This window comes from Hemitrygon akajei, chromosome 3 (assembly GCF_048418815.1).
Source record: "Hemitrygon akajei chromosome 3, sHemAka1.3, whole genome shotgun sequence".
Lineage (NCBI taxonomy): Eukaryota > Metazoa > Chordata > Chondrichthyes > Myliobatiformes > Dasyatidae > Hemitrygon > Hemitrygon akajei.
In genome coordinates, this window is record NC_133126.1 from 152,423,781 (window position 1) to 152,445,078 (window position 21,298).

Here is a 21,298-nt window from a genome sequence, read left to right on the forward strand (position 1 = left end):
AATTAAATTATTGTAAATCAGTCATTTGTACTCACCCTCATCAACATGGAAAACACTCGAAGAAAAGCATTGTGCTGCCTTTATGGCAGTTATTTAGTTTATAATATTTTTGCTTAGTAATTCATTTTCTAGTTAAAGTTAGAAGTGTTTTAACTATATTTGTTTTCTGTACTACATCGCGGGATGCTATGACGTCACACCCGGTTTCGCCGCATCTTGTGGGAAAAATACCGGTTTGTGATAAATGGGAAGGCGGGGGGCGAGCGCATTACGCGAGCGGCATTAGATCTGAGCGAACGCTGCTTTTAAGTTAAAGGCGATCAATAACTTTTCCTGGTAGGCTGCAGTATATATATTTTTTACCAGTCGTTAGGAGATATTGGAATGTTGTTCAGTAAAAAAGTATACGCAACGTATATTTAAAAGTAGCCGCGTTACAGGCACGGTTCGAAAAAAAGCATTTGCAATATGTATTTGTTTATGTTACCATATGGATTTAATTAAAAGTTAAAAAATCCTCACGTGTAATATCTTTCTGTGTAAATATCTCATATTACAACGTGGGACACCTGCGGCCGAAAATCCGGTGCGGCCGAAAATCCGGTGCGGCCTAAAATCCGGTGCGGCTTGTACAAGTACAAAATTGATTTTCTTTCTAAAATTAGAGCCAGCGGCTTTTAATCAGGTGCGCTCTGTAGTGCGAAATCTACGGTAGTTCATAATCAATTTACTTATCTTGGGATTACAGTTACAAGGAAGTTTAAAGATCTCTTTTGTGAAAATTTTGCCAATCTTTCATATACTATTAAACAGAGTCTGTTACAATGGTCACCTCTTTCTATGTCTTTGGTAGGTCGTATTAATGTTGTTAAAATGTATGTTCTCCCTAAACTTTTATATTTATTTCAATCAATCCCAATTTTTATTCCTAAATCTTTTTTTGATTCCTTAGACTCTATTATTTTGTCATATCTGTGGAAGAATAAGCGCTCTAGAATTAATAAAGTTTATCTCCAAAAATCTAAAAAAGAGGGTGGCATGGTTTTACCTAACTTTCGTTTATATTATTGGGCAGCCAATATACGTTGTGCTACCTTTTGGTCTTTTTTCCATGGCCAACCCGAGTGCCCTAACTGGGTGGCAATGGAGTTGAGCTCCACTAAAGAATTATCTATCTCTGCACTTCTTGGCTCTGTACTCCCTAGTAGTTTGTCCAGATTAATAGTTAATCCTCTTGTTAGACACACTTTGCGTATATGGGCTCAGTTTAGGAAATTTTATGGTTTCCATGGTTTTTCCCTTTCTAGCCCTATTTTACATAATCACCTTTTTTTACCTACTACGTATGACTCAGCATTCCATGATTGGTATAGGAAGGGCATTAGACATTTTGAAGATCTTTTTATTGATAATTGCTTCCCTTCTTTTCAACAGCTCTCTGCTAAGTTCAATCTGCCCAATGCTCATTTTTTTAGATATCTCCAAATTAGACACTTTATTACTGCTTTAATTCCTAACTTCCCTGAAATGCCTGAGAAAAATGTTATGGACTTATTTCTTTCTATTAATCCACTAGGTAAAGGTTTAATATCATTTATTCGTGATAAATTAGCAGCCTTACGATGTGCCCCTGTGGATAAAATTAAAATGGCATGGGAGCACGATCTAAATACCTCCCTATCTGATGAGACTTGGGACTCGATTCTCAAATCGGTTAATTCAACCTCTCTTTGTGCTCGCCATTGCCTTTTACAGTTTAAGATTGTTCATAGAGCCCATATGTCTAAATTATCTCGATATTACCCTAACATTAGTCCACTTTGTGATAAATGTAAAAGGGGCGAGGCCTCTCTCATTCATATGTACTGGTTTTGTCCTAGCTTGGAGAAATTTTGGAAAGATGTCTTCATAACGTTATCGTATATTCTGAATCACCACCTAGAACCTAACCCTTTAATTGCTTTGTTCGGTTTCTGGGGCGAGACAGATTTACGTCTGAGTTTGACTAAGTGTCGAATATTATCTTTTGCCTCTCTCCTGGCTAGACGTTTAATCCTCCTTAGATGGAGAGATGTTGCCCCGCCCACGCATGCTCAATGGCTTAACGATATTATGGCCTGCTTAGACCTTGAAAAAATTCATTATTCAGTTCTTAATTCGGATTTAAAGTTCCATAAGGTCTGGGGACCTTTTATTGAGTACTTTCATAACCTTTCTCTTAACTAAGGTTTTTTTTCGGTCCCTTGCTTTCAGCTCCTTTTTTTGTTGGTAGTAGGCATTAATATCTTCTGTTGCTAAGTGTATTTATAGTTTTGGGGGTTTGATTGTCCTGATTTATATTCTCTATATTGTGTTGTGGTTGGTCTGGAGTTTTTTTTTGTTTGTTGTGGGGCTTGGGGAGGATACTAATTTTACATGTCCTCAATTTGGGTGCTTTCTCAATTATCTTTCTTTGTATCATATTATTATTGTATGTTTATTTTTGCACTGTATCAATGCTCTTCATTTCGATCTGGGTTTTTTTTTATCTGTAGCTATGTAGAAAATGTATAAAAAAACTAATAAAAAAAAGAAGTTCTGCTTACATATATCTGTACCAGACAAAATAAGATGAGAAAACAAAATTCAATGAAATACATTTTAAAGTGCAAGAAAAATTATAAATCCAGGGAATTAAGAATGTTACAAAACAGCAAAAGAATACAAAAGAAATAAAATTAAACTTACAAGTGATATCAAGTTTAACATAATGTTTTTAAAGTTATTTAGAAAGAAAATGATAGTTTTGAATAACAGGCTTTTAAAAACTAGGCATGGGAATTAGCAAATAAAGATAAAGAAATAGTGTATATGATCTTTATAGAATGTGCTGAAGGAAATATATACGTATGACATTCTAGGAAAGTAGATCAGCACCAACAGCAAATTAAATTTCTATAGTTTATTCACTGATACATAATGTCATAAGGCTCTTTAAAGGATAATTATGGAGCACAATTTCTTACTAAGCTTTGAAAGATGATTTTAGGATCAATGATCAAATATATTTTCAAAAGAATGGAAGTTAAGAAAACTATATAGGAATAAAGGAAAGATAAAGAAATTCAGATGGCTCAGCCTTGGTATCTGAAAGCATTGCTGACAAAGATGGAGGGATTAAGTTCTGGGATTCTCAAGGGGACAGACATTGGAGAACCTCAGATATATTGGAGAGTTATGGGGTTGATGAAAGTTGAGATAAAAAGAGGTGGGGGTCATGTGGGGAATTTTAAGATTACGAGCATTGAATACATAGGATCTATTTTAGTTTATTAAGTATGGATTATAGGTAAGAGGGATGGTGGTATGTATGTATGAAGTCAATATATGCAAGAATACATTAATAGCAAAATGATTAAAATATACATCTTTAGGATCTGATTGTTTTAACTGCAGGGATAAAAAATGCTAGGAATGAGTGTAATAAAAATTCACAATGCTGTGCTGTTTCTGAGCTCCCAAAGACGAGAAAGAATTGCATAACCACTTTTTCCCGTGATGGGCATTGAGAACACAGGGACATGACCTGCCAACCAAATCTGAAGCTTTTAGGAGAGAAGATGGGAAATATTTTTGACCAAAGGTGGTGGTAGTATGAAACAACACACAATCCACTGGAGGAACTTAATGGTTTGAGCAGCATCTGCTGGAGGCAGAAATTGTTAGCATTTCTGGAGAATTTTACTGAACTTAAAGTGTATTGAGGTTTTATACTCTTTAAGCAGAGATAACTAGAAATGATTAAATGTTGTAATTACATATTTTACTTCATTACTTTGGATGTAGGCAAGCAACTTTATGGAATTGCATATTTACAATAAGGCTACATCCACACCAGACTGGATAATTTTGAAAATGCCGGTTTCGCATAAAAACGATAGGCGTCCACACTGTGCATTTTTAAAAATATTGAACATTGAAACGGAGATTTTGATGAATCTCCTGCTACTGCGCATGCACAGGACACATCTACCGAAAACAAGCGACATGTTTGGTGTCGAATCCCGCTGTGAAAGTGCGCGTTTATGTAGCTACAGACCAGAAAAACTTAAAATGATGGACAGCTGTTGGCTCTCGCACAGGAGAACTTAAAAGTTAAAAAAAAACAAATACTGGAGCATACGGAGGCAACCGACAGGGAGTTCACGGACAGATTGACCCAGCTGACAACGAACATTGAAAAACTAACTCTGTTGCATTAATAAAGCACCTTGTTAAATGTATAAAACATGTCTGCATCAGTGTTATCTTGTATTTCCATACAATGTTACATTAGGCTGTTACATATCTATTGTCAGAGAAGTACTTGCAGAATAGGTAAACCACCTTCATACAAGCAAGGACAGAAAACAGGGCAAAGTGAGTATACTTATTTATTCAGTAAGTTATGAGTCAAAGTATTTGGTGAGTACATTTCTAACTCTTCTCGCGTCAGTCTCGTTGCCGTCTATTCTGAAATTGTTAGGTTGCGTTCAAGAAAACAATGAAATAGCGCGCTGCCGTCTGACAGTGTTTTCAGATTTCTCCGGTTACCCTGTCCACACTGTTCCGGCCAATCTGGTGTTTTCAAAACTACATACTTTAGAGAGCGTTTCTGAAAAGCTTCGGTTTCGGGGGACGAAAACGCCGTTTTAGTGTGGACGGAGGGTAAAAACGAAGAGGAAAAGCTTCGGTTACAGATTTATCTGGTGTAGTGTGGACATAGCCTAAGAGTTGTTTCAGCTGATCAGATACCTTTGAATATTCAAACACATTTTTTGCCGAGGGAGAAAGTAATGGCATTAATTAGAGATGACATTGGAAGAATCCAATACATCTTGGCTGGAGGTGTTGGAGCACACAGAGGCAATCTGGCAATAATGGGAGATACTAGGGTATGACATTTTGTGAGCAAAACCTTGAATTCAACTGCTAAGGAGCACAGATTTATTTGTTGATTTAGTAGCTGTAGTTGAGGGATGCTTTACTTTATCTGTAAGCATGCTACAATAAATCCACCAGTAGAATTTAAAGAAATGCAATTTTGTTATTTATCTATATATTATGATCTTTTGTATTTCTTTTTTTATTCCAACATAGAGAAGTTCTAAGAGTGGAGTATAACAAGATACAGCAGAAATTTGAAACTGTGCAGAAAAAGACAATAACACAACATAAACTTCTTGAGTCTGAAATTGTTAACCTGAAAGAGAACATAAAGACTTCAGTTAAAGAATGTGAACGCATTAAACAAGAAAAAGAAACCCAAATGGACCAGGTATAAAACAGAAGTCAAGAGCAGAAAAGGGAGCAACAAGTCCTTATAGTGGTAAATGTTGTTAATAGAGATGTTATAATTTGCCAAGATGCAAAAAGACACCTTGAGCCTACTCTGCTCTTCAACAAGATCAAACTCCGTAGTTTTTTGAATATTCATAGGCTTTTGACTATATCCACTGACTGAGCATCTATAACTTTGAAGTGGAGGGTTCCAAAGATTTACATGCTTTGGAAAAAAGAAATTTCTCATCATCTCAATTATCCATAGACTAGAGGTAACAGAAAGTACTCAGATAATCCCTCTCAGAATTATGTATGTACAGTGAGATAAAATCTTGTTGTTTTAAATTCTAGTTACTTTGGGCCAATATTTCTTAAAACTTTACTGAGCCTCTTCATTTGAGAAATTAATATAGTGAGTCCGAGGGAATTATTTCCTTCTTTATAAACAATTTCAACAGCAAACATTGTATTTCAAATGAAGTCTCAACAAAGCTCTGAACAATCATAGTAAATATTCCATTTGCACTCCAACCCCTTTGCAGAGAAGACTAATATACTAGTTGCTTTCTTAATTGTCACTTACTATGTCTCATGAACTGTAACATCAAGATCCCTCTGTACCCTAAACTTAAGCATTTTTCTCCGAAATAAGTTTTATTTTTCTGTTTTCTTCCTGTACATTTTCACAAATTATATTCCATTTCTGCCTTATTTTACATTCAACCTGTCACCTGAAGTCTCTTTGCATTCTGCTCTTGCTGAAACTCCAATGTACCTTCATATTATCAGAAAACATGGACATATTACATTCTCACTTTTCATTAAAGCCATTAATATATGTTGTAAATAGCTAAGGGACTAGAAACATCTAGCTTGTAACAGCCTGCCACCTCAAAAATATAATTGTTTTGTTAAAGTGTAAGCAATTGAGATTTTACTCCTCTAAATAGGCAAGTTTTGGTCTTCTGAATAATATGAAGTATAAACCTATCTTGACTTGAACTCAACAATTTTTAATTTTAGCAGAATGACATAGGGTGGGCAACCAATCCAATCCTAGGAGGTGTGTCAGTCATTGAAAGCTTTAAATTTCAATGTCTCTAATAAAATAGGTATTTAAACCAGAATTGCCCTGGTTTCCCAAACATTGAAAAATCCAACAAATAAAGGAGGTACAAGTACATTTTAAAACTCACCTTGAAGGCTAAGTGGAGTGGGCATAGTTCCTCATAATCCCGATAAGTTTCCAAAAATACATCCATTTGCTCTGCCCTCACCTTCACAAAACTCCCTCTGCTTTGTCTTCCCAATTCCCTACCCTGCAAATTATTGAATCAGTATCTTCCCTCCATTCTCTGCTACTCCCACTTCTCTGCTAGTCTGTTAATCTCTGATTTGTCCCCTCCCCACAGTGTTTCCCTAATTTTGTCCCATTTAGTCTTCCTCTGTGATTACATCTAGCTTCACCCACCTGCTGATCCTTACACCTACATGTAATAAACCCACCAGCCCTGAGGAAGTTACCTTCCCTTGATTATTTTTTCTTGTTTGGCCAGCAGCCAGGCCTTAATGTTCAGGTTCGCAGAACAGGAAACTTCAAAGAAAAATTGTAAGATCTATGAAAATAAGATTTCATGGCATATAACCCTCATACTTACTTCGCTTCCCAAAACACAAAATATTATGACCAAATTAAAATGCTCGGGTTTTTCTGAGACTAGTTAACTATCCAATTTTCTATGCCAGATAAGACGATACTGTCAAAATTACCATTTCATGTCAAGAAGGCAAATGAAAAAGTATGGATAAGTAAGGTAAATCAAATGGTATCTATTGGTAAATTTATAATTTGTAAATGAGTCTTTGCTTTATAGATCATTCATGTATTATCTTTATTTAAATATGGCCTATCCTCTGTTGTAGTGTGCCAAAATCAATATTTGTTTGGTTTCTTGCTAGGCAAATTGCATAATTGATAATATTACAAAGGAGAAGAACATACTTGAGAAACAAGTTGCTGAGAACCAGGTACAGTATCAATAGATTACTTGGTGTCAGTCTTGTACATCTTTCGATGCACTAATCTGGAAGTTGGTGTTGTGCAGAGGCCATTGCAAGTTTTCTGCATTAGGTCCAGGAGAATAATTGAGAAAGGGAAATTGAGATATAAGAAATTAGCTTGGATTATCCACGGAACAGAGTACATATGAGAAGGTTGTAGTCATTGCTAGTGAAGCGGTCAATGGCAAGATCAAGTGAATGAATGGTTGTCAAGGTTGCCATATTAGTGGTTGCAATTAAACTGTAATATGTTGGTAGAAGGCTTGAGGGAGAGCTATATCGTCGGGCAAGTTTTTTTGAACTACTGGAACTTGTCAAGATGTCCATTCATGTGCATCAGCAACAATTTACAATTTATATTGGTATCATCGTCAAATGCCTCAAGATAGAGGAAAAAAATGTCTTGCTCACCATCCATAAGATCATTTTGTTACAAAATTGCAAGGTAAAGCAATAACAGAATACAGAATGAAGTGTTTTGATTACAGATAACATGCAGCACAGGTAGATAGTAAGGGACAACATAGAACATAGAATAGTACAACACAGTGCAGGCCCTTCGGCCCACAATGTTGTGCTGACCCTTAAACCCTGCCTCCAATATATCCCCTCACCTTAAATTCCTCCATACACCTGTCTAGTAGCCAGAATGTGGTAGGTTGTGAGGTCTAGGGAGCATCTTGTCCTCACAATCTTATCGTATTAAGGGATTATTCAATAGTCTTTAAACAGCAAGATAGAAACTGTCCTTGAGCCTGGTAGTATGCACATTCAGCTTTTGTATCTTCTGCGTAGTGGGAGGGGGGAGGAATGGGAGTATCCAAGGTGGGTGGGATCTTATTTAATGGGAGGGGGAAGAGAGAGAGTGTCCATGGTGGGTGGGATCTTATTTAATGGGAGGGGGAGGAGAGGGAGTGTCCAGGGTGGGTGGGATATTATTTAATGGGAGGGGGAGGAAAGGGAGTGTCCAGGGTGGGTGGGATCTTATTTAATGGGAGGGGGAGGAGAGGGAGTGTCCAGGGTGGGTGGGATTTTATTTAATGGGAGGGGGAGGAGAGGGAGTGTCCAGGGTGGGTGGGATCTTATTTAATGGGAGGGGGAGGAGAGGGAGTGTCCAGGGTGGGTGGGATCTTATTTAATGGGAGGGGGAGGAGAGGGAGTGTCCAGGGTGGGTGGGATCTTATTTAATGGGAGGGGGAGGAGAGGGAGTGTCCAGGGTGGGTGGGATCTTATTTAATTGGAGGGGGGAGGAGAGGGAGTGTCCAGGGTGGGTGGGATCTTATTTAATGGGAGGGGGAGGTGAGGGAGTGTCCAGGGTGGGTGGGATCTTATTTAATGGGAGGGGGAGGTGAGGGAGTGTCCAGGGTGGGTGGGATCTTATTTAATGGGAGGGGGAGGAGAGGGAGTGTCCAGGGTGGGTGGGATCTTATTTAATGGGAGGGGGAGGTGAGGGAGTGTCCAGGGTGGGTGGGATCTTATTTAATGGGAGGGGGAGGAGAGGGAGTGTCCAGGGTGGGTGGGATCTTATTTAATGGGAGGGGGAGGAGAGGGAGTGTCCAGGGTGGGTGGGATTTTATTTAATGGGAGGGGGAGGAGAGGGAGAGTCCAGGGTGGGTGGGATTTTATTTAATGGGAGGGGGGGAGGAGAAAAAGTGTCCAGGGTGGGTGGGATCTTATTTAATGGGAGAGGGAGGAGAGGGAGTGTCCAGGGTGGGTGGGATCTTATTTAATGGGAGGGGGAGGAGAGGGAGTGTCCAGGGTGGGTGGGATCTTATTTAATGGGAGGGGGAGGAGAGGGAGTGTCCAGGGTGGGTGGGATCTTATTTAATGGGAGGGGGAGGAGAGGGAGTGTCCAGGGTGGGTGGGATCTTACTTTCCAGAATACTTGAAGTTTGTTGCTTCATACTTTCAAGGGACATTCAGAAAATATGATTCAAACTTTGTAGTAGTACTTTAGTCAGTTAAAAATAATTTCTTGATACTTAATATAAAATTTTGGGATCTGGATATTACTGACAAGGCTAGCATTTATTGCCATCCTTAGTTGATCTTCAGAGCCTGGTTTAGATCTGGGTTTAGACTCCTCCAGTTGTGGAGGAACTATGATATATTTCAAAGTAGTATGTGTGTAACTTAGAAGGGATCTACAGGCACCCACACACTTTCTGTCAAGCTTCCTTAATGGTAGAGATTGTAGATTTGGGACATTGTGTCAGAGTAGCCTGGGTGTGTAACTGCAGTGCATTTTACAGATGGTACACACTATAGCTACTGTGCACTATGGTGGAGGGATTCAGTATTTAGACTAGTTAATGGTGTGCCTGTCAAGCTGGCAACTTTAATAGGATGCTATTAATGAAGTTATTGACACTGCATTTCTCCATATCCATATAAATTGAGATTATTTTATCATGTGCCCTATAGAAGACCTTTCAAGTCACTCTTCACAAGATACCCAGCTTTTGACCTGATATTGTAGCTGTTGTATTTAAGTAGCTAATCTACTTGTGTTTCTAGTTAATGGTGTCCCCTGCGTTATTGATGATGAGGGATTTAGCAATACTAATGACACTGAATTCTGGAGTAGGTGGTTAGATTCTGTCACATTTTTGGTACGAATATTGCTTGCTACCTTAAGCCATGCCTGAATATAATCTGGATGTTGCTATATACAGGCATGGGCTGTTTCATTTTCTGAGAAGATGCAAATAGAATTCAGCTTTGTACAGTCATGAGCAAATATCTGTTATATTATGTGTGCATAATAAAGAACTTCAGTTCCCAAGGGGCAATTCCAATGGTTCACCTGGAAACAGAAGGCTTTGATGGTAACCTGGTCCTATGTGCTCAGTGTTGAACAGGGGTTCAAGTAGTAAAATGTTCCAGTGTAAACACACGCCAACTTTGTCTTTATTAAGTACAATTATAACATGGTGTCAGAAGTCTGCGTGAGGTCTAAACACGGAGAATAAATTAATTTCCAAGTGTAACTGAGAAAGAGACTGCATTTGTATGAAAGGTGTGAGCAACAGGTGAGGTTGGACCCTTTATTCCTGTCAATCAGCTACTGTTTTATCCATGCTAGAATCTTTCCTTTAATACCATGACCTCAAAGCTTATTAAGCAGCCTCATCAAAGGCACCATATCAAAGGCCTTCTGAAAATCCAAGTACACAACATCAACTGATTCTCCCTTGTCTATCCTGCTTATTACTTCTTCAAAGGCTGCCAATAGATTTTTCAGGTAAGATTTTCCCTTGAGGAAACCCATGCTGACTATGGCCTATTTTATAATGTGCCTCCAAGCAGCCTGAGACCTCATCTTTAATAATTGACTCCAACATCTTCCCAACTACTGAGGTGAGACTAAATGGCCTGTAGTTTACTTTCTTCTGCCTCTCTCCCTTCTTGAAGAGTGGAGTGACAGTTGCAATTTTCCAGTCCATTCCAGAATCTAGTGATTCTTGAAAGATCATTACTAATGGCGCCACAATCTCTTCAGCCACATCTTTCAGAACCCTGGGGTGTACACCATCTGACATATCTATCTTCAGACCTTTCAGTTTTTCAAGAGCCTTCTCTCTAGTTATGATAACTTTACATACTTCACGACCCCTGACACCTGGAACTTCCATCATACTGCTAGTGTCTTCCACGTGAAGAATAATGCAAAATACTTATTTTGTTGTCCCCCATTATTATCTCTCCAACATCATTTTCTAGTGGTCTGATATCCACTCTCGCCTCTCTTTTACACTTTACATATCTGAAGAAACTTTTGGTATCCTCTTTAATATTATTGGCTAGCTTAATCTTGCATTCCATCTTTTCCCTCTTTAGGACTTTTTTAGTTGCCTTCTGTTGGTTTTTAAAAGCTTCCCAATGTTCTAACTTCCCTCTAATTTTTGCTTTATTATATGCCCTCTCTTTGGCTTTCATGTTGGCTTTGAGTTCTCTTGTTAGAATACTTCTTCCTCTTTGGGATGTATATATCCTGGGCTTCCGAATTGCTTCCAGAAATTCCGGCCATTGCTGCTTTGCCATCATCTCTGCCAGTGTTCTTTTCCAATCAGTTCTGGCCAACTCCACTCTCATGCCTCTGCAATTCCCTTTACTCCACTATAATATAGATACACCAGACTAGCTTCTCCTTCTCAAATTTCAGGGTGAATTCAACCATATTATGATCACTTGTGCATAAGGGTTCTTTTACCTTAAGCTCTCTAATCAATGCCGGTTTATTGCACAGCACCCAATCCAGAATAGGTGATCCCCAAGTGGATCCCTGACTGCATCCGTGCTCCCAGCCTTTTCTTTATATTTCATAGAGTGAGTTAAATTGGTGAGAATTGGGATCTTATAATGGGGAAAATGTCAGGAGAAAGTTGAGATAAATCATCTCTTTGGCACTTCTCACTGAATGTGGTTTAGCCTTTTCTTTCACAGTTACATACTTGGCTCAGCCTCTTGAGGATGTGGATATTCTTTGAGTTTCATTTTCCCATTGGTAGTTTAATCCTCCACTGTACAGAGAATATAGAAGTGTACAGCACAGAAACAGGCACTATGGCCCACCATATCCGTGCCACATTAAGCTAATCTTACCTGCCTGCAATTGGTCCATTTCTCTGCCTGTTCAAGTGCCTGCCTAAATGCCTCTGAAACATTATTATATCTGCTTTTATCACCTCCCTTTGCAGTGTGTTCCAGAAACCTACCAATCATTGTGTAAAACTCTTGCCTCTCTTTGAAACTTCCCCCCTCAGGTGAAACCTATTCAAGTCAAAGTAAATTTCAAAGTAAAATTTATTATCAGGATACAACTATGTCATCACATACAACTCCAAGATTCTTTTTGCTATGAGCATACTCAGCAGATCTGTAGAATGGTATCTGTTAAACAGGATCAAGGATCAGCAAACTGCAAATGCAAATATAAATAAATAGCAATAAATAATGAGATGAAGAGTCATTAAAGTGAAACCATCAGTTATGGGAACATCAGAAATAGAATGAGTGTAGCTATCCCCTTTTGTTCAAGAGCCTGATGGTTGAGGAGTAGTAACTGTTCTTGAACCTAGTGGTATGAGTCCTGAGACACTTGTACCTTCTACCTGATGGCAGCAATGAGAAAGGAGCATGGCCTGGGTGATGAAGATCTTTAATGATGGATGCCACTTTTCTACAGCAGTGTTTCATGTAGATGTGCTCAATGGTTGGGAGGGTTTTACCTGTGATGTACTGGGCCGAATCCACTACCTTTTGTAGTGAGAGGTTGTTATTATCAGTTATCAGTCAAATTTTCAATCTCTCTCCTGTATGCTGATTCATCCACCAACTTTGATACAGCCCATAACTGTGGTGTCATCATCAAACTTGTACATGGTGTTAGAGCAGTACTTAGCCACACAGTCATAGGTGTAAAACAAGCAGAGCATGGGGATAAGCACACATCTCTGTGGTGCTCCTGTGCTGATAAAGATTGTGGAGGAACACACACAAAATGCTGGAGGAACTCAGCAGGCAAGGCAGCATCTATAGAAAAATGTACAGTGGACGTTTTGGGCTGAAACTCTTTGGCAGGGCCCGAAATGTCAGCTGTACTTTTTTCCATAGATGCTGCGTGGCTTGGTGAGTTACTCCACCATTTTTTGTGTTTTGCTTGGATTTCCAGCATCTGCAGGATTTCTCTTGTTTGAGATTGTGAAGAAAATGTTTTTACCAACCCAAACTGACTGGGGCCTGCAAGTGAGGAAATCCAGGATCCAATTGCATAAGTGGGTATTAAGGCCCTGGTCTTGGAGTTTACTGATTAGTTTTGAGGGAATGATGATACTATTCTTCTGCTATTTGATATTTCCGACCTGAGAAAAAGGTTCTGGCTATAAAACCCTATCTATGCTTTCATAGTTTTATATACTATTAAGTTGCCTCTGAGCTTCCAAAGTCTTTCACATGATATTCACTTTTTCCACTAATGAGTTGATAGTGGAAGAGCAGTTGTTCTTTATCATTTCTCTGTTTGTTGTAATGTCTTAAGGTTCAAGGCTGCCCTCCAAAGTGCTATCCCATCAATATTCTAAGTATATCTGCCTCTTCCTACCCTGGCAAATGGTCGTCATTTTCTACCTTGAACTGAACTGGCTATAGGGCTACCATCTGAAATCTGTAATCCAGAAAACATTCATCCACCTTGATGATCTGCACTGAACCCAGAGTTCATGCAGCTGGACTCTTGTTTTCAACTAGTTATGAAGATTTTATCAATGTAAGATACACTTCAGTTGAGAGATTTCTGTTTTGCTAGATGTAAAATTAAGGACAAGAAATTAGTTATTTAATAAGGCCAATATTTCTGTGTTAATTATTTTGGTATTATGGAATGAGAAATAATTTTTATGTCGTTTGAGGTCATTCTTCTAACATTCATTAAATAAAGGCAGAGAGTCATCAAACATTCCTCATACATTAATCCTTTTATTCCCAGGATCATTCTCATGATCTCCTCTGGACCCTCTCCAATGCCAGCACATCCTTTCTTAGATAAAGGGCTTAAAACTTCTCACAATACTCCAAGTGTGGTCTGACTAATGCCTTATCAAGCATCAGCTTTACAAGGTATTGAGGTGGTTCAAGGAATGAGATGCAGTTTGGAATTGGAAAACATGAAGGTAAAATAGGACTTGATTATCAATATTTTTCTTTCCCATCTGTCAGTAGCCAATTTGAGAGGCTATTAGAATGTCAGGTGGTAAAGCCTTCACCCCCAGATTGTAAGCAGAAAACAGAAGGACTTTGGAGGCCAATGTCAAAGGCACAGAGGTGGTGGTGGCGTAGGATGTGGGGAGATAGGAAAGATCAGTGGATAGACTTAAAATGAGAAGGTAGACTTCATGTCTGTGGTGATGGGAGGGTATGAAAGAGAGGGAGAGAAAGAGAGAATTGAATTAAATAGAAAATGTGAAATAAACAAGATTTTGTCTTATTTATTTTCTACTTGCATTTCCTGACACATGCATAGGTAATGTGACTTTTTTGGTGCAGTAGGTTCATTTTGCTGATTTTTTTTCTAGAATTTTACATATTAATTACTGTCAAGCTACCTGCAAATTTAAGTGTGAGTTGTAAACCTAAATAACCACTATTATTTGTTGTGAGTTATTAAACTACTGTAACTGCTTTATGTTTGATATCTGCTTCAAGTGTATTTCTCCATTCCAACAGAAGGTTGGCAGATGCACAGCATCTGTAGCCACTTGTATCTCCAAATGCAGCTGAGTTCTGGTTGTTACTTAAGAGACTCTCTTATATCAGTTCCCAAAATAAATTTCTTAAGTGACCCCAAATTGCAATACTTCTGTCAGGGACTACTGCTCAGCATTCAATGCTATCATCCCCTGAAAACTAATCAATAAGCTCCAAGACCTAGGCCTCATTGTGCAACCAGGTACTCTATTTGCTCGCATGCAGACCCCAGTTACGGTAATTGGATTGGCACAACATCTCCAGGCTGTGTGCTTTGTCCACTGCTCCACTTGCTTTCTACTTAAGACTGTGAGACTAAGGATAGCTCCAATGCCATGTTTAAGTTTGCTCTTGACACCACTGTTGATGACTGAATTAAAGGTGGAGTCAAATTAGCATTTCAGAGTTAGATTTAAAATCTTCTGAATTATGCCACAACACCCTGTCATTCAGTGTCAGCAAAGCCAAAGAGCTGATTATTGACTACAGGAGGAAGAAGCTGAAGGTGTATGAGGCAGTCCTCATCAGGTGATTGGAGGTGGAGAGAGTCAGTAGCTTAAAATTCTTTGGCATTATCATTTTGAAGGTTCTGTCCTGGGACCAGCAGGGTAAATTATGTTACAAAGAAGGCACAGCAACATCTCTACTTTCTTAGAAGTTTGCGCAAATTCGGCATGTTATCTAAAACTTTGACTTAACAGCTGTAGATGCACAGTGGTGAGTACCTTGACTTGTTTGCCTGGTATGGAAACACCAAAGCAATGAAAAAGCCTACAAAAGTTGTGAATACAGCTTAGTCTATCATGGGAATAACTCTCCCTGCCATTGAGCACATCTACAAGGAGTGCTGCCATAAGAAAGCAGCATCCATCATTAAGGATGCCCACCATCCAGGCCATTCTCTCTTCTCAGTGCTGCCATTGGGAAGGAAGTACAGGAGCATTAGGACCCTCCCCACCAGGTTCATGAACAGTTATTACCTTTCAACCATCAGTCTCCTAAACCAGCGTGGGTAACTTCACTCACCTCAACTCTGAACTGATTCCACACCTATGAACTCACTTTCAAGGTTTCTGCAACTCATGTTCTCAGTATTATTTATTTTCTTATTTAATTGTTTTGTATTTGCATAATTTATCTTCTTTTCCTCATTGGATGTTTGGTGATTGTCTGTCGATTTTCATTGATTCTATTGTATTTCTTTGTCCTGTGAAAGCCTGCAAGAAAATGAATTTCAGAGTATATATACTTTGAAAATAAATTTACTTTGAACATATGATTCAATGGGAAATAAGGTGTCTTGTTATGAAAAATTGCTGTATGTGGCCAGTTTTCTAGAAACACAACCTCTCTATAAAATGGAGGTTGCCTGTATTATTTTTGTGCATCTAGTTGTGATAGATTCATGCATAGAAAACTAATTTGTGGAGTAATAACAATTTTTTTTGCTTTTTTAATATAAATTATGCCAGTATTTTTAAGACTTTCATTTTCTTTCCCCAGCTAATGCAGCAACAGCTAGAGCAAATCCTTGAAGAAGTAAAAAACAGTAAAAACAAATTAGCATGTGATAAAGAAAAGCTGCAGGTAATATGTATTATCATTCTTGCTTTTCAAAATACTTAAAATTGGGGTGATCCAATGATATTATTTCTGAAATCAGTACAAACAGGGCTAAATTATTGCCTCCACAGCTTGGGTCACAATTTGGTACAATGGATCAGTCAGCAGTTGTTAACTCCGAAAATGTTTAATAAATTGAAATCAATGATATGACAATGGGTGGGGTATCTCTTGCAACTTCTGTTAATGTGATGATGGTTAAAATTTATCCCTAGGTTTCTGATGAAGTTTGAGGCTGCTTTTGAAGCTATAACTGCAGTATTTTTTTTATCAATAACACTCATGTTCTGTCAGTAGACCATTTTTGAAATTATTTTTGAATACTGTTTTTCTTTGCATTTGTTCTCTCTTACAGTGACCCATTAGGGGTTTTCATTTCATAGAATAGTTTTAATACTGATCTAGAATGACCAAGTTTATTTTTCTAAACCATATAATTGATGTTGGCATTAAAATTGATATTAATAAAGGAAACAATATGAGTTAATAAGGGAGACTATAATATAAAGTAAATGATAAATAGTCAATTAAAATTAAGCAATGCATGTTTAGGATATTGTTAAAACAGTTTTAATGATACACTTAATTAGATGTATATTTGACTTACAGATTCAACTCCAATATGAAATATTACAAATACATGATTTGGCACTATACCTCTCAACTAGCTCTTATCACTTTCTGTGTAATAGCTGCATATTTTAATTGTATGGATATTGTTTGGTATCTACTGATACACTGAAAGCTATGTGATTCATTAATTCTTTTCTTAGAATTTAGAGTTCCAGACTGTGAATTATATGTGAAATATTAAGAATATATTCAACTTATAGTGAAAGCCAAGGAAGGAATGAAATTACATTAATTGAAGAATGTCTTCTGTCCTTTATTGTACATTTAATATCTTTTTTTTTACAAAGGAAGTGAACTTTCTAAAATCCATTTATTCATGATTTTTCATAGTCCTGTAATGTTTTAATAGACTTCCTCAAATTACAGTTTCATGTAGCATTTTTTGTGAATAATATTTCAAATTTATGGAAAGAGACCATTGTCATGGACTTCTGTCTTTTGTTGCTGTTTGTAGTCCAGAGTGCAGCAATTACAGGAAGAACTGCAACACAGATCTGATGTAAGTTCTGAAAATGTCCAGTTGCAGAAAGCTAACACACTGCTTGAGACTAAATATTCTCAGGTGAGGCACCATTAAATAGTTGTGAAACAACAAAACAATAAGCAATTTTTATTGTTTAACATTAAAATGTAATTTATATATATATTCTCTTCACATTTTAGTAAATGAGTGAACTACCTGTATGTCTTAGAGTTCAACCTCCAATCATCCATGTGCCATCTGCATCATGGGTTCAGATAATCTCATTAGATATCTTCATCCTAGAATGTTGTTGTCATAGGTTGAACAGTTTCCCACTAGTTCTGAAGAGCTGGTCACCTTTACTCCTACGGGAAATTTGTTGGAGGTGAGCTATAGTGCTGTGGTGAGAAAGATTATAAAAAATTTTGGGACAATGACTTGGCCTTGTTTGAAAGCATTCTTCCCTAATATTTATTCTGCTGTAGACCACCAGCATAGGTGCAATATGGAAGTGAATTTCTGAGCATTGGGACATTTGAGAGGGTGTTTAATAGTCCTTCCCATAAGATAGAGATAAGAATTTAACAATGTTGAAGGAAGCCATGTCTGGATTTTCTTGGACTAGTAGTGTGGCGATGATCTTGTCCACTGTCCTTTTAGGTAAATAGGTGAATAATGTTTTCTGTGGCAAAAGGCAGGATGACACCTCTGTTTACCATGCCTGAATTTGTTTCCAGTCTTGAAGATAGTCAAGATTACAGATCTCTTGATGTCTGACATCTTTGGTGTGTCATATCTTCCCAAATGAAATTGTATTAATTGAAATTATCTACAATGAAATTGTAGATTTGTGACTGAAACTTTTCACTGCTGAGTTTTGCGATTTGAGTTGAGACATAGCCTTCTCAATTTCTTGTTGGTCAGGAACAGGTTATAAGAGTCAGTGAGTTATATTGCATAGAAACAAGCCCTTAAACTCAACTGGTCCATGTTAACCAAACACAGGGAAATCTGCAGATGCTAGAAATTCAAGCAATGCTGGTGGAACGCAGCAGGCCAGGCAGCATCTATAGGAAGAAGCACTGTCGATGTTTTGGGCCGAAACCCTTTGTCAGGACTAAATGAAAGGAAAGGTAGTAAGAGATTTGAAAATAGGAGGGGGAAATGCGAAATGATAGGAGAAGACCGGAGGGGGTGGGGTGAAGCTGAGAGCTGGAAAGGTGATTGGCAAAATGGATACAGAGCTGGAGAAGGGAAAGGATCATGGGACAGGAGGCCTAGGGAGAAAGAAATGGGGAGGGCAGCACCAGAGGGAGATGGAGAACAGGCAGAGTGATGGGCAGAGAGAGAAAAAAAGGGGGAGAGGGAAGAAAGCTAAATATATCAGGGATGGGGTAAGAAGGGGAGGGGGGGCATTAACGGAAGTTAGAGAAGTCAATGTTCATGCCATCAAGTTGGAGGCTACCTAGATGGTATATAAGTGTTGTTCCTCCAACCTGAGTGTGGCTTCATCTTGACAGTAGAGGAGACCATGGATAGACATACCAGAATGGGAATGGGACGTGGAATTAAAATGTGTGGCCACTGGGATATCCTGCTTTCTCTGGCGGACCGAGCGTAGGGGTTCAGCGAAACGGTCTCCCAGACTGTGTCGGGTCTCACCAATATATAAAAAGCCACACTGGGAGCACCGGATGCAGTATATCACACCAGCCGACTCACAGGTGAAGTGTCACCTCACCTGGAAGAACTGTCTGGGGCCCTCTGCCCATCACTCTGCCTGTTCTCCACAATCCTTTCCCTTCTCCAGCTCTGTATCCCTTTTGCCAATCACCTTTCCAGTTCTCAGCTTCACCCCACCCCCTCCGGTCTTCTCCTATCATTTCGCATTTCCCCCTCCCCCTCCTACTTTCAAATCTTTTACCACCTTTCCTTTCAGTTAGTCCTGATGAAGGGTCTCGGCCCTAAACGTCGACAGTGCTTCTTCCTATAGATGCTGCCTGGCCTGCTGCGTTCCACCAGCATTTTGTGTGTATTTCATGTTAACCAAGCTGCCTATCCAAGCATATCTCATTTGCCCATGTTTGCACAAAACCTTCAAACCTTTCCTGTCCATGTACCTGCGTAGCTATCTTTTAAAATTGTTATTGTTCCTGCCTTAACCACATCCTCTGGCAGCTCAGTCCACATATTTATCATCCTCTATATAAAAAATAAAGTTGCCCTAAAGTCAGGAGGCAGGTAGCTGTGTGACTGTCAGGAGAGGGAAGGGGAATAGACGGAAAGAGCAGAGCACCCCTGTGGCCATTCCCATCAACAATAAGTATACCATTTTGGATACTGTTGGTGGAGACGACCTACCAGGGACAAGTTGCGGTGGTCGCATCTCTGGCACCGAGACTGGACCCTCAGCTCAGAAAGGAAGGAGGGAAAAGAGGAGAGCGGTAGTGATAGGGGATTCGATAGTTAGGGGGACAGATAAGAGGTTCTCTGAGAGAGATCGAGAATCCTGGATGGTCTGATGCCTGCCTGGTGCCAGGGTCCGCAATATCTCGGATCAAGTTCTCGGTATTCTCAGGAAGGAGGGTGAGCAGCCAGATGTCATGGTCCATGTAGGGACTAATGACATGGATAGGAAGGAGGAGGATGTTCTGCAAAGAGAGTTTAGCGAGTTAGGTGCAAAGTTGAAGGACAGGACCTCCAGGGTTGCAATCTCAGGATTGCTACCCATGCCACGTGCTGGTGAGCCTAGAAATAGGAAAATAATGCAGCTAAGTACATGGCTAAGGAGATGGTGCAGGGGGAGGGCTTCATATTTCTGGAAAATTAGGCTTTGTTCCAGGGAAGGTAGGACCTGTTCCAATGGGACAGTTTGCACCTGAACTGGAGGGGGATCTAACATCCTTGCAGGTAGATTTGCTAGTGCTGCTCTGGGGAGTTTAAACTAGATTTGCAGTGGGAAGGGAACCAGAGTGTTAGAGCAGATAGTGAGATGGAGGAGGATAAAAGCCAAGTGAGGATTGCATCTATAGACAGAAATCAAAGGTTTGTACGTGATAGAAATGTTCTCAGGTGCATCTATTTCAATGCAAGGAGTATTGTAGGTAAGGCAGATGAGCTTGAGGTGTGGATTGGCATGTGAGATTATGACATTATTGCTATTAGTGAGACTTGGTTGCAGGAAGGGCAGGACTGGCAGCTTAATGTTCTGGGGTTCTGTTGTTTCAGATGTGATAGAGGGGGAGGGATGAAAGGGGGAGGAGTGGCATTACCAGTCGGAAAATATCACAGCTGTGCGTAGACAGGACAACCCGGAGGGCCACACAGAGGCCATATGGGTGGAGCTGAGGAACAGGAAAGGTGTGACCAAACTAACAGGGTTATATTATAGACCACCCAATAGTCAGAGAGAATTGGAGGAGCAAATCTGTAGAGAGATGGCAGACCAATGTAAGAAACAGAAAGTTGTAATAGTAGGGGATTTTAACTTTCCACATATTGACTGGGACTCCCACACTGTGAAATCAATATATAGAGGTACCTATGAGAGAGGATGCAATACTTGATCTCCTATTAGAGAACCAGACGGGTCTGGTGTCAGAAGTATGTGTTGGTAAACATTTTGGTTCCAGTGACCATAATGTCATTAGTTTCAAGTTAATTATAGATAAGGATAAGTCTGGTCCTCGAGTTGAGGTTCTAAATTGGAGAAGGGCCAATTTTGTGGAAATGAGAAAGGTTCTAGGAAGAGTGGATTAGGGTAAATTGTTTTCTGAGAAGGGTGTGTTCAGTAAGTGGAAGGCCTTCAAAGGTGAAATTTTGAGAGTTTAGAATTTTCATGTTCCTGCCAGGATTAAAGGCAAAGTTAACAGGCATAGAGAACCTTGGTTTTCAAGGGATATTGGCTATCTGGTTAAGAAAAAGAGAGCGATGTATAGCAGATACAGGCAACAAGGAACAAATTAAGTACTT

At 39.2% G+C, this 21,298-nt stretch overlaps 1 protein-coding gene across 2 annotated transcripts in view; it reads left to right on the top strand.

The window, feature by feature from the left end:
- Positions 1-21,298, top strand: part of LOC140725520 (coiled-coil domain-containing protein 150-like) — a 136,583-nt gene that overhangs the window by 45,791 nt on the left and 69,494 nt on the right. For both annotated transcript variants that reach the window (XM_073041075.1, XM_073041076.1), the window contains 4 exons: positions 5,119-5,296; positions 7,261-7,329; positions 16,111-16,194; positions 17,318-17,425. In XM_073041075.1, coding sequence (XP_072897176.1) covers positions 5,119-5,296; positions 7,261-7,329; positions 16,111-16,194; positions 17,318-17,425 — 439 coding nt within the window. The remainder of the gene's footprint in view (positions 1-5,118; positions 5,297-7,260; positions 7,330-16,110; positions 16,195-17,317; positions 17,426-21,298) is intronic.